This window comes from Saccostrea cucullata, unplaced genomic scaffold (genome assembly GCF_032062105.1).
Source record: "Saccostrea cucullata isolate Sc308-1 unplaced genomic scaffold, CSIRO_AGI_Scuc_v1 ctg3632, whole genome shotgun sequence".
Lineage (NCBI taxonomy): Eukaryota > Metazoa > Mollusca > Bivalvia > Ostreida > Ostreidae > Saccostrea > Saccostrea cuccullata.
Genome location: NW_026932649.1, coordinates 30,277 through 44,916, shown reverse-complemented (window position 1 = coordinate 44,916; position 14,640 = coordinate 30,277). Strand labels below are relative to the sequence as shown.

Genomic DNA, 14,640 nt, shown 5'->3' with positions numbered 1-14,640 from the left:
GCGACTAATATAGAAAGAACATTGCAGGTACCCCCCCCCCCCAACACATACACACACAGCCGCTTATTTCCTCAGTATCGGGATGTTTTTCTTACCGTTTTCGAATAAAGTGAACAAATTGTTGTGTTATGCCTGAAATCCTATTGACCTTGTATATCCTAAAAATACAGGTACTAATATTTTATCACTCGCAATACTAGTTAAAATAAGTTGCTGGTCATCCTTATACTAGTATGTCTCCGAAATGATGAATAAAATTAAATTTTGTATCTATATCACTTTTTAAATCTCGCATATTCCAAAGGTCAAGATATTTATACTCGTACTGTAAACGTGAAGTCGTACGTTCAACAAATGACGTTGTAGATATAGATCACGCCGTAAACGCAACATTTTAGCAGTAAAAAAGAAAACTTTGAAATTTTTTAGCAAAAAATCTAGCGAGAAGATATATTGATTTTTTTATATTAATACTTTTGTTTTTACCTCATCTTCACATTTTGAAATTCCTGACTAATTCGTCTACGTGTTTAAAAAGTTATCCAACCTTTATAAAAGAAACTAATTCCACAAAATTGGCTTAAAAACGTCATTTTTCCATACATTTCAATAGTAAAGCGTAAAAAAGGTACTAACAACAATGTCGCGTTAACAGTAATGTAGCATTAAAACTACGTAGGCAAATTTAATAAAATTTGCAGATAATACGCTGTGAATTCTAAGGAACATTATATCAAATTTTCAGGATATGTTTTCTCGTAAGAATTTTTTTGCAGTAAACCCGCGACCTACCTTAACGCAAAACAGAGCCATGTTACGAGCGGGTTATTCGTCCTGCCATCTCTTAAATCGCCACCTTACTACCACAAAAACAGCCATTTGAAGTGTACACGATTATAATCATTACATTCATACGAAATTTGAAAGAAAACAATTCCGCAATTTGGGTTTTTGAGCCAGTCAACTTACTGTTGTATTCATCTCACTGGCGCATGCGTGCGCCATTTGACTTATGTTTTTGCGTGGGTATCCATGCTAAATATAGCCAGGGTTTGAAAGATAAACACTCTGATGAAATTCCATGCAAAGGAGAAATAATACTCTGACAGATGCACGAGATGGACATTGAAGATAAAGAGAGTTTTCGATTTTCCCTTTTGGGGGGTATCGTCATTTGAGCTTCAATAACTCATGAATAATTACACAAAATCATATGAGAATTTGGTTATATCTTTTTGAAAGATGATTTTAAAAGTTAGATAGGAAAACTGAAAAGTATTTTAAGAAAAACAAATTAAATTTACCTCGAAAGTTTACCCTGCGTTTCTTTTTCCTTTCAGTATATTTAGCACTTTTTTTGAAAAATAAACTTCTGCTTTTTCTCAAACCGGTATATTCTTCGTTTAACGTCATATTAAGTTATTGAAACAGCGGGGTTTTTTTTTTTAAAGAAATTGACTTTGCAGTAAGAAAGTACTGCGTGATCAAGATTTAAAAAAAGCCATGACCCTGACACTATTCTAATGTCATTGCCTAATGCTCAAGACAAAAACTTTTTTATCTTGTATGAATTCTTCGTTTTGCCTACTTCAGAAGTAGCGAGTATTCAATGTTGAATGACTTAAAGTAAACAAAAATAGAAAAGTTAACTTTTATAAATGTTTGATAGCCATTTATATGTTTTTGATGAATTTTTGTTGAAAACAGAATGTTAACTTATATTTTCTAAACACATATTTAACTATCGCTTTGTCTGAAACTTCCCTACCTTGAAAAAAAATCTTCTTGGTTTACTTTTGGACATATGTCCCTTTTTATCAGCCAGTGTGATATATGTCGTTAATAGTGTTCATATAAAACATTTATTGATTCTTTTTTGGCCATTGTGCGGATCATTTATGTATGTATTACCTTTTGAGAAAGATACTCAGCTTGCCCTCTGAGTTTGTTGTGTACATTATCGTTTTCTGGTTGATAAATTTGTTTTTTGACCTTATAGATATCAATAATTATAAATAAATAATTTCTAAAATTATTATTTTTATTATATAATATTATAATCAGAAAACGGATATACCAGTTCTTATCTCTACTAGTCAATAATGCAGCATACCGACGTAGCTCAGGTTAGTGTTACAGTGGATGGGACTATTATTTGAACTTGAGATATAGTTTAAAATCACAATATTTATGATGTACACTGTATTATGACTGATTATATGAGTTACTCTCTTAATTTCCTAAGTTGATTCATAAAAGGTTATCTTAAGTTTGAGTACGTGCAGGTGAAATGACCCTCGGTGTTATCTAAGGTTTCAACGTTTTATTGAAAGATCATTGGGTTTCCAAGATGGAGCGACTTTATCGAGACTTTTTATTAGTTGTCATCGTGTTTGTAGTTGTAACTGGTGTAATTAATTTTGCTTCCATATTTCGGTGCACTCCGAAGGAAATTGTGAAAACGTTACCTTGTGTGAGGCACATTTCCAAGTGTGCAGCAAATACCGATCAAGTAAAGGAGAACGTGTTATCAAACTTAACAGTAGTGTGGGACACCACGTCAGGTAAAGACAGGATTTATGAACAAATAAATTACAAACCGGAAGTGGATTTATCTCGTAATAAGATTATATTGATAAGCGGAAGTGGAGATTTTGACGTTCCAAGAGGACAAGAAAAGTTTATTCAGGACAACTGTCCAGTAAGAAACTGTGAAATTCACAGAGACGAGAATCAAAAGCGAAAAGCCGACGCTAGACTTTTCAATATCATGATAAGTTTTAATGAATTACCAATGTTTCAGAGGGATCCAAATGAAATATGGATTCTTTATATTTTGGAGGGTCCATTAGCTACACCTGATTATTTCTTGTTGGGTGATGTATTTAACTGGACAGTAACATATCGTCATGATTCAACTATTGTAGCACCTTACGAAAAATGGTTACCATCTACAGAAAGTAAGAATAAGACAGCACCGAAAAATTATGCAGCCGGGAAGAAAAAGCTAGCAGCAATGTTTGTGTCTAACTGTGACACCAGTAATAATAGATTGGGGTATGTCACAGAGCTGCAAAAGTATATTCCTGTAGACGTATACGGGGCTTGTGGAACTAAGCAGTGCGACAGATCTGTGGAATTGGATTGTTTTAAAATGTTGAAAGATGATTATAAATTTTATCTAGCTTTTGAAAATTCCAACTGCAGGGACTACATAACAGAAAAATTTTTCCGGAATGCTCTTATGTAAGTAAATCCTCTTTTAATTAAATATCTTTTCATGCCCCAATAATCGATGATTCGGGGGGTACGCATGTATATAATTTTGCCCTGTCCGTTCGTCTGTCTGTTTAACCTTGATCTTAACGTTTAATTGAGGCTGTGGCTTTCATATTTGACATATGTATTTTTTGTGACAATACCTTTCTTTTTGTGTCATCAAATTTGACCTTGACTTTGGAGTCTGACTCAGCTGTTTTGCAAAATTTTACCCAACTTCAACCTTGACCATGGCTTTTAAACAGTTGGTGCCAGGGATTTCATTCTTCACATACATGTATGTAATTCTTGTGACAAAATCCATTGGATACCAATAATTTTGACCTTGACACAAGTGTTTGACCTATTCTTTAAAACATTTAATCTTGGCCATAACTTTTGAACGGCTAGGGCGTGGGCTTTCGTACTTCATTTATACATGTGTAATCCCCTGGCATGACAAGACCCTCCTCTAGATACTTTTACTTGGACCTTTTGCCTGGAGTTGACCTACATGTATATGGCACGCCAATTTCACAAAAATGAGCTAAACATAGTTTCACAGTTGATAAACTAGGTTTATCGGTTGTAAACTATAGTTTACGGACTGTAAACTATAGTTAACGTTAAATAATCTATATTTTACATCTGTAACCGTATGTTACGCGATAATCTATGTTTCAGAACCGTAAACTATACTCTGCGCTGAAATCAATCATTTGCGATTGCAAAACAGATTATCTGATAAATACAGTTTCACGATTTGTAAACTATTGTTTACAACTCTAAACTATAGTTAACGATCTGATAAATATAGTTTCACGATTTGTGAAACTATGATTAACAACTCTTAACTATAGTTCACGATTGTAAATTATAGTTTACAGAAGTGAATCTGGGTTTTTCAACAAAATCTATTGTTAACGTTTTATTACAGACAGATAAATTTAGATTAACATTCGTAAACTTTAGTTAACAACCGTTAAATATAGTTTTACAGCTAAAAACTATAGTTAACGAACTGTTAACTATAGTTCACGGTTTGTAAACTATAGTTTACAGTTGATAAACCTAGTTTATCAATTTTGAAAATATGTTTAGCTCATTTTTGTGAATTTGGCGTGCCATACATGTACTTTTAATACAATTTAAACCATGGTCATAACTTCTGAACGGTTAGGGCTGGATTTTTCATACTTCACATAATATGTAATCCTTGGGACAAGACCTTTCTTTGACTTTGACCCTTTGGAGTTTGACCTACTTTTAAAAAATCTTTAACGTTAGTCATAACTTTTGAACAGGTGGTGCTAGGGCTTTCACAAACATTTCACATTTGTATTACAGTAAAACTCGGTTATAGTGAAGTCCTGGGGACCTATGAATTTAATTCGCTATATCCGTAATTCGTTATATCCGTATAACGAATTCGTATTATTAACCATTCGAATTATTAACCATTATAGCGAATTCGCAATATGCATGTTTTCTTCAGGTATTACTACCAAATATGTTAGGGAAGCAAATATTACAAAACATATCTTTGATAACTAAGGATTTATTATAAATTGAATTTTATATACAAATGCTAAAAGGAAATAAAGTCAGTTCAATTTATCAAATTTTTTATAATCTTGGAAAGTTCGTTATAAAAGATGTAAATTTCATTATATTTAACTACAACGGGACTCAAAATCAGTTCGCTATATCCGTAAATTCGTTATATCAGAATTCGTTATAACCGTAAAATTTTACAAAGATTTATTAAGAATTTTGCCGGAGACCCAGAAAAACTTCGCTATATCCGTGTTTGTACTAAACGAGTTTTACTGTACTTGTGAAAAGATTTTACTTTGGATACCAACATATTTGATTTGCATTTGAGAAAGTTTAACCCTGGTTATAAGTTGACATACAGGGACATCAGTGATTCAAAACATAACTATTTTTAAGTTATCATATATTTTTCCCAGTCGATTAATTTAGGTCTACATTTCTTTTATTCCCAGACCTGTAAAAAACTGCATATTTACATTTTGATGAGATCGATTTACTTCTTCCTGAAATGTAATACATGTACCACAAGTTTCTACACGCACTAATTTTTTTTTTTTGGTGGCAAAAGTACGAAAGACGAATAGGGCCACATAAAAATTTTTTTTATCTCGTAATTACGAGAAAAGATCTCGTTATAACGAGAAAAGATCTCGTAATTACGAGAAAAGATGTCGTTATTACGAGTTAATTATCTCGTTATAACGAGAAAAGAACTCGTTATTACGAGTTAATGATCTCGTTATTACGAGAAAAGATCTCGTTATTACGAGTTAATTTTCTCGTTATAACGAGTTAAATACCTCGTTATAACGAGAAAAGATCTCGTAATTACGAGAAAAGATCTCGTTATTACGAGTTAATTATCTCGTAATTACGAGTTAATTATCTCGTTAAAACGAGAAAAGATCTCTTAATTACGAGAAAAGATCTCGTTATTACGAGTTAATTATATCGTTATAACGAGAAAAGATCTCGTTAGGCCATTCCAAGTTTTTTCTATGTTTAGTGTCCGCGTGCGCCTTGGTTTTTGACACCCCATGTCAGAAAAAACAAACAGAATCATGAGTCCGAAAATTATTTTTTCAGGTCAAACTTCGTCATTTCCGGCAATTTCTCTAAACATTTGTATAAAATTTTTTTATTGTATTAGTTTCAGTATTTAATACATTGATTTTGCTGAAGAAAATAACTTTCTTTATTAAAAATAGATAAATGAAATCATATCTTTTGAATTACGTCATTCTTATTACTATAAAGTATGTGTTTTATTTTTTCTTTACTTGTATGTTTTTTGCGAATAGGTAGATAGGTTTTTGAAAGATGGGTGGACGCTAAACAAAGAAAAAACTTGGAATGGCCTTATTACGAGTTAATTAATCTTTTCTCGTTATTACGAGATTCTTTTCTCGTAATAGAGAGGTTGAGATTTCAAACGTGTACGTGTACGGGTACGTCTAGGAGGGGAATAACCTAAATTCTGTGTGTATTACGTCATCGATTTTAGTGACGCCAAGATTGCTACACGTTCGTAAAACTTGTAGAATGGAATCTACACGTAAGTGAAAATGTGTAGCTTTAATAATAAAAATTCCCCAATTCAAAAGTGAAAATGTGATTGTTATACATTATATAGGATGTTTACTTTCACGAGCACTTATTTTCAGCAAGTTTTGTTTACATACTGACGACAAAAAACTTTCTACATAGTTGAAACAGAGACACCGATAGCGGTGTACACGTACATGTTACACGTCATAAAAATCTCAACAGAAAAATTAAGAATAACGTGTACGTGTACGTCAAAATATCTACAAGTACACGTACGCGTACAAGTTTAAGATCTCAACCTCTCTAATAACGAGATAATTAACTCGTAATAACGAGATCTTTTCTCGTTATTACGAGGTCTTTTCTCGTAATAACGAGATAAAAATATTTTTTTTATGTGGCCTTATTCGTCTTTAACTCGTAATTACGAGATCTTTTCTCGTAATAATGAGATAATTATCTCGTAATAACGAGATCTTTTCTCGTTATTACGAGATAATTAACTCGTAATTACGAGATCTTTTCTCGTACTAACGAGATGATTATCTCGTAATAACGAGATCTTTTCTCGTAATAACGAGATAATTAAATTATCTCGTAATTACGAGATAAAAATATTTATTTATGTGGCCCTATTCGTCTTTCGTACAAAAGGGGTACACTTAAAAAAAATAAAGGATATTAGACATGGTACAGTAATCTGTAAATGGGTTAAAGTATTAATGATTAATTTATTAAATCATAAAATAAAAAGTTAGTGTATTAGAGATCCAAGATCAGGAGTATGTTCTGTATTTAATACGTTCAAAAGTCGTATTTTCTACTTTTCATTACGTTACACCAGTCAGTTTTCTTTTCCTTTACTACACCTAACCTTGTCTCTCGTTGTTCTGACTTTGTTTTAAATGTATTCTTGCTCATGATCAGTATTTTTGTTACTTTTGCAGGAATGACGTGGTTCCTGTGGTTATGGGAGCCCACCCCGACGACTACAAAAGATCCGCTCCACCAAATTCTTACTTGCACGTAGAAGAATTTGAATCTTCTCAACAATTAGCGAACTATCTCAAGTCGTTAGATGCAAACGACGAACTTTATAATAAATATTTCAAGTGGAAAGGAACAGGGGAGTTCATAGACACTAAATTCTGGTGTAGATTATGTGCAATGATAAATGATATTAATAAACCAAATTTCGTCGTACGAGATCTTTCATCTTGGTGGAAAAAACCGGAAATTTGTATACGAGGTGATCAAAGATGGCGAAGGTGACCATATCGAATCTAGTTGGTTTATATAGACATTTTACGTAAATTAAACCGTTATCTTTTAATCATAGTTATCCGTTGTTTGTAAATCATGATACTTTAATGGCCAAAATATCTGAAAATAAATAGAGGTAAGAGATTTTGGGTACCAAGAGAAAAGTGTAAGCTCCCTTTGCTATGAGCGTTATTTACGACCCCCTTATGAAAATTTACTCTGTCTTTGAATTAATTGATCAACAGGGCTTTATGTACTTGTTTAAAGGCAAACTGAACATTTTATCATGTTGTAAATTTTGAATTTACTAGGGGGAGGTGAATGCAAAATTTACTACATGATATTTGTTACTTTATCATGTTGTAAATTTTGCATTTACCTCCCCCTAATAAATTCAAAATTTACAACATGATAATTAACACAATTTTTAGCTCACCTGAGCCAAAGGCTCAGGTGAGCTTTTCTGATCAAAATGTCCGTTGTCTGTCGTTGTCGTCGTTGTCGTAAACTTTTCACATTTTCATCTTCTTCTCAAGAACCACTGGGCCAATTTCAACCAAACTTGCTACAAAGTATCCTTGGGTAAAGGGGATTCAAGTTTGTTCAAATGAAGGGCCACGCCCTTTTCCAAGGGAGATAATTATGAATTGAGAAAAATTAATGGCATTTTTAAAAAAATCTTCTTCTCAAGAACCACTGGGCCAGGAAAGATGAAACTCATGTGGAATCATCCTCAGGTAGTGTACATTCAAGTTTGTTCAAATCATGACCCCCGGGGGTAGGGTGGGACCAAAATGGCCGATCAAAGTTTTACATAGGAATATATAGGAAAAATCTTTATAAATCTTCTTCTCCAGAAACACTGGGCCAGGAAAGATGAAACTCATTTGGAATCATCTTCAGGTAGTGTAGATTCAAGTTTGTTCAAAGCATGTCCCCCGGGGGTAGGGTGGTGCCAAAATGGCCGATCAAAGATTTACAAAGGAATATATAGGAAAAATCTTTAAATATTTTCTTCTCAAGAACCACTTGGCCAGGAAATATGAAACTCATATGGAATCATCCTCAGGTAGTGTAGATTCAAGTTTCAAATCATGACCCCTGGGGGTAGGGTGGGGCCAAAATGGCCAATCAAAGTTTTACATAGGAATATATAGGAAAAATCTTCTTCTCAAGAACCATTGAGACAGGAAAGATGAAACTCTTGTGGAATCATCCCCAGGTAGTGTAGATTCAAGTTTCTTCAAATCTTGACCCCCTTGGGTAGGGCCAAATGGCCGATTAAAGTTTTAAATAGGAATATATGGGGAAACCTTTTAAAATCTTCTTTTCAAGTACTTCAAAGCCATGCTTAGTGATATTTATAGGGAATCATCCTCAGATATTGTAGATTCTAGTTTGTTCAAATCATGACCCCCTGGGGGGTTAAAATTCAAGCCCCCTCCCCCATCCCCCCCCCCCCGCCCTCAGCAAAACTTTCAGTTCTGATCTGATATATGCTTTTTTCTAGCCAATTGCTCAGGTGAGCGATGTGGCCCCTGGGCCTCTTGTTTTAATTGCATTTCTGCCATAATTCAATGTTTTAATTAGATTCAAAAATTGAAGAAAACTGTGTTAGAGACTATATAGACAACTTGGAGATTTTTAAGAGACGCCACCTTGCCGAAAGGTCCTTTCGAAAGGAAAGTCTCAAATACAAAATGAGTCATTTTAGGAGTTACAAGTAGTATATAAATAGTGTTCACAACCATCGCCCACTTCCACTTTTGGATATTCTTTGTAAAAATCTTGAAGAAATCTTATTTCTTATTTTTGGGACAACATGTGATCTTACCGCACGAACAGCTTTTTATTTCAGAAAAAACAGCCATGTTTATATATTGACTTCCCCTACCTTCTATTTTTCAAAAAATCGACTGCCTGAAATGAGATCCTGATCATAATGCCTATGGAAATAATTTGACAAGGAATGGTGCCTTAATTGGTCAATTATTTCAAATAAACATTGAGGAAAATTACAAGCTTTAAAACTTTTTATTCGATTGGTATTAATAAAGTACATCAAATATGCCGTCACAATTTTCTGCGAAATTTAGTCCCAGTGTACTTCAAAAGTACAAGTAAAACTGAAATGTAAGAGATCTGCATAATTTTTTACCTGCGGAATTAGAAAAAATGTAATTCGATGGAATGATGACTCAATAAAGAAGAAGGTTTACATTAATTTAAAAAAAAAATTGTGCATTAATTACTTTAACAACAACCTCCCAACCCCAACCCCGTGAATTTAGACTTTTCAATAATTGAAAAAAAGAATTCAATATAATTCTAAATTTCACTGAAAGCATAATTTTTTTGGCAAAAGAGATACATGTATAATGATTACATGTTTTCAACAACATCTACATAATACATATTGACTTATATCAATATATTCTATATTATGTCAATAACAGTAGTTCGTCCAGTTTTCATAACCTTCAGGAATATATACTTGTACGTATATGTTAAATCAGTTCAGTCCTCTAATGCAGCCAGAAGCTCTTTGAACCTGTAAAATATAACGGTAATACAGATAAAGATTGCACTTATTTTGTGTGGAAAAAAAGTATGGCTAATATATTTTGTTGTGCAGTTATTAAACATATACTAGTATTTGAAAAAAAAGAAAAAAATCTTAATAACTCTGTCAAAAGTTGAATAAAACAGGAAAAGAACATATCCGTGTATTATCAAATTAGTTGTCAATAGCATGTCTCCTTTAGAAAATGATCGTTAGAAGAACTCTTCTTTAATGTGTACTGAATTTAGTGGGAGATATTAAATCAGATGTAGGTTGGAATGGTGTTTTGCTACAAGATGATTGATCAATGAAAAGATAATAAAGATTAAATATACATTAAAGTGTACTGCCAGCTATCTATCCAAGGACTACAGTATGGTCTGACCTGCGTGTCTTTCGTGAGGCACGTCGTCGTTTTCGGTGTGAACAGATTCAGAGTCCGTGTCCACGCCTTCCACCTCCATTAACCAGTATGTGCGGACGATTCCCTTAAATGCGTTCTGGAGGTCGAGATCATTCTACAAATCCGAAAAAAAAAAATAAAATCTACTCTTTTTGCATCGTTTGTAATTGTATACAAGGAAAAGGAGGCAGTGACATTTACGAATGAGGAATTTTACTTACTTTACGAAGCCACATTATTGTTTATGTTTCATAACGCGTCAAACCTTTGCAGTGTTATCCTTCCTTTCCTGCATTGTAAATCCGCCGATGGAGGTCAAGAGGTCATAGGTCGTCTCGCTTAGGTGAACTTTGTTTGCTGTGAAATCCAGGAAAATAATTTTCTGATAAAGGATCATCTCAAAGTTTGAATGAAAAATCTTTCCACACGGAGGAATTTGATTTCTTACCTTTTCCAAGGGATTCCATTTTGGAGGCAACGCTCACTGTTTCACCAAAGAGGCAATACCTCGGCATCTTGTTTCCTACTACACCAGCCACCACAGCACCTGTTTTTAACAAAACCGTACGAAGTTATTACATCTTATCAAAACACGGAAAACGGATACAATCAAAACACCATAATGTCAATATAATTGAAAGTCGAAGAAATCACATTCACAGGAAGAAGAATGAGTTTTTGTTTGTATTTTTTATTCCTATTTTTTTTTCTTTTTGCAGAAGTTAAGCATCAAATGTAATCAGTGTCAGCATCCGTATACAGGATCCTTCAAAGTGTATGTATTGCACCATTTAAGTTTTGAATATTATTAACTGTGAAAAAAGTGACATAGACATACATGTAAATCTGTCCTGCACCCATCAATGATTTTAGGCTAGATGCAGCGTCGGATGTAAAAAGTTTGGTTTAACCGAGAGCATCCCGTTAAATGAAATAAATTTGTAAATGCGGATGAATGTATTTTGAAAAAAAAAACAAAAAACGACGCAACCGTAACCTTTCGTCTTAGAACGTTTCAAGGAAAAGCTGCACGCGCCAGACTAAAACCAGATCACCGACTTACCAGAATGTCAACCAGCTATTACACAGGCGTTTGATAAACAGAAGATGATATATTGGCAACTTACCAGAATGACAACCGATACGCAGGCTAAATTTGATCCCCGGAAGATGGGGTATTTCCAGATGGCGAAGTTTTCTTACAAGATCAAAGGCCATCTTTGCAATCTCTGATGCGTGCTGTTTCCCATTCTTTCTCGGTACACCTATTTTAAATTTTTGATATGTCAACGATATTTGAATGCTAAAAAATTAAAACGTTATTCAAAACACATGTTTAAGGTTTTCCTACCTGACACGACCATATAGGCATCTCCTATAGTTTCCACTTTGTAAACATCGTACATTTCAATTCTTTCGTCAAAACAAGTGTATAGACTGTTTAACATGTCAACAACCTGTAAATTAAACACTTAAATTATTAAACGAAAAACTCTTTTCTAAACAGAAACTCTTTTACCAGTACAATGAATTTGGTTAAACTACATTTTCCTTACCTGCAAGGGAGAGCTTGAGGAAGAAATTTTGGTGAATCCAACAATATCACTGAAGAAGATGGTGGCTTGGTCGTAGTGCTCAGCGTCCACTTGCTCGTTACACTTGAGACGTTCCGCCACAGATTTAGGCAGCATCTGGTAGAGGAGTGTGTCGGTTCTCTTCTTTTCCTTGTTCAATGCTTTTGTTCTTAAACAGAATTCAATTCAGATTCAACATTATTCTCAACATTTATTTTAGAAATAAGCAATAGTTTTCGTTGTATTTTTGAGGAGCTATTTTGTGTCTGCACCAGTGGTGCTTAGGAAGCAAGCTTAGTAGGCTATATCAATAATATTCATACCTATTTGCAATGGAAATGGAGTATTTCTGAATCTCCGAAGTCAGAAAGTATACACCTACAATCACCAAAGGACAAACGATGAAAACAGCCCCAAAGATACAAGCAATCGTTATAATGGTGTACATGTCTTCCGTGCTTCTCACCGTCAACATTTCGTTTATCTTTGTTGCTAGAGCCTTTTGTGTTTCTCGAACAATATCCTGATATACAGTCATATTGTCAAACCATGCATTTGCCTTTTCTAGTGAACCCTGGCTTTGATAACTCTTGTTTGACCGAATCTGAAGCCTCATAGATCGTACAGGAGCTAAAATCAAATCATTGCTTAAAAGTTGATTCTCATAAATGCTGTAAGCTAGCTCAGAATATCTCCGACACGACATAAATGTTATATTTGCAATGTCTTGAGCCTCCAAAAACAGCAAGTAATCTTCCTTGCTTCTAAACCCACCGAAAGCGAAATACGTTACACCCATGCCTCGTTCTCGCCCAATGTATTCGCTAGCAACGATGATTTCTTGATAGGCTACCAAAGTTTTCCAAATGGAGCCTGATCTTGCCTCAGAAACAGCATCATATAACCAAGTGATGAAAATATCAATTACATCAGTGTAGAATAGCATCTCCTCCTTAACTGTTCGGTTGTACAGATCCAGCTGATATCGGTGACGGTTTAGAAACAACAGAAATTTGTCCTTTGATTGGAATTCTTGCCTGTCGTTTTTCTTACTGACAGGCCAGAAAGATAAGTTTTCTAGAGCCATGTCAGTATCCGGGTACCTTCTAAGGAGAACTTCCTTTGTATCTGGGCCAATGGCGCTTATGTAGAGGGCGCTCATGTCTCGTTCTCGTTGTAGGTATCTCATCATTTGACCAAGTTCAATCCTGAAAGACCCTCATTTAAATATAAATATTAAACACAATTTCATTAATATTTTCTTTTATAAAGCCTTGTCCAGCAAAGATTTTGATGGAAAAAAAAATGATTACAATATTATTATGATTCTCTTCTTAAATTTATTGTTACTTATTAGTTAGTTGTTATTGATAATAAAATTTCTTTTCCTCACGAGAAGAAGAGGGCGTCTCTTGTGTCCTTGGCTTCTATGAAGTTTCTTATGGTTGATACGAAGACATTACCCGTCATGCCTACTAGTATTGCCATAGGAAGAAGCACTACAGACAGCATTTTCAACAACTGTTTCCGCTTTCCAGATTCAGTGATTGGATTTCCTTTTTAAAATAAAATCATCATGAGTGCGCATTTAATATTTACTCATAAAAGTTACTGAGCATGATATTTGGTACGTGTATTTAGAATTATTATAACTATTTGTCAAAATTGTTTTTCTGTCTTTTACTTTTCAAGTTGATTTAAGATTTGAAAAATAAATTAACTTTTACCCCGACAGACATGATCACAGCTATTTGTAGTCTGAGATAAGTTGAGCATGTCCATAATCGCCAAATTCAGTTGAGACTGAGTCATGGATCCGGCCGAACTGTTCAAAGAATGGCAGGACTTTGATGGTTGAACCTGATTGTTCTTTTTCTTGAACAACCCCATGATGTCCAGAAAATCTGACCTTAGGTTTTCTCAATGTTTCTGATATAAAGGTAAAAAAAAATAAATCATTCCAGAGTTCATTTCAAGTAACGACATGCTAAAATATTGAGAAAATATAATTTTAGGATTTCTCTTGTATTGTTTAAGGAGTTATACTAAATCTTAAAACCTTACCTTTCTGTTGAAAGTTCTTTTTCAAAATTGTTTAAAGTTAATACTCAGGAAAATGTTGCTCAAATGCCGGTAACCATAGTAACATACTACGTTTCTTCACGTGGGCTCAGATCAATTTTAAAAGTGATAATCAAATCATTTTCTCCTCAAAATATCGATTTCCTTTTGCTTGAAAAAAGTTCATGGTGTTATTCTGTATGATATTATGATATATTACTACATCACACCGAATTTCTATTTTGAAAAAAACTGACGTTTTTGCAATAATTTATTAAGTTAATACTTGTTATTAATTAAAGTATTCCTAATACATGTCGAATGATGGAAGATTTCAAATGATGTAGTGTGCATTCATCTCGAGAGATGTCAAATGCGTATTCGTTACCAGCTAATTACTGACGACATGAAAA

General features: G+C 33.8%; 2 protein-coding genes across 2 annotated transcripts; one reads left to right on the top strand and one right to left on the bottom strand.

Moving 5' to 3' along the window:
• Window positions 1-2,265: 2,265 nt before the first annotated feature.
• Window positions 2,266-7,635, top strand: LOC134235722 (glycoprotein 3-alpha-L-fucosyltransferase A-like). Its single transcript, XM_062717871.1, has 2 exons — window positions 2,266-3,246; window positions 7,311-7,635. Exons 1-2 carry the CDS (start codon window positions 2,351-2,353, stop codon window positions 7,633-7,635), a joined length of 1,221 nt encoding a protein of 406 aa, XP_062573855.1. The 5' UTR covers window positions 2,266-2,350.
• Window positions 7,636-10,074: 2,439 nt separating this feature from the next.
• On the bottom strand, window positions 10,075-14,065 carry LOC134235721 (uncharacterized). Its single transcript, XM_062717870.1, has 10 exons — window positions 13,894-14,065; window positions 13,560-13,722; window positions 12,490-13,374; window positions 12,149-12,335; window positions 11,944-12,049; window positions 11,720-11,857; window positions 11,041-11,139; window positions 10,858-10,949; window positions 10,575-10,707; window positions 10,075-10,177 (listed from the first exon to the last, which is right to left on the bottom strand). Exons 1-10 carry the CDS (start codon window positions 14,054-14,056, stop codon window positions 10,152-10,154), a joined length of 1,992 nt encoding a protein of 663 aa, XP_062573854.1. The 5' UTR covers window positions 14,057-14,065; the 3' UTR covers window positions 10,075-10,151.
• Between the last annotated feature and the right edge of the window lie 575 nt (window positions 14,066-14,640).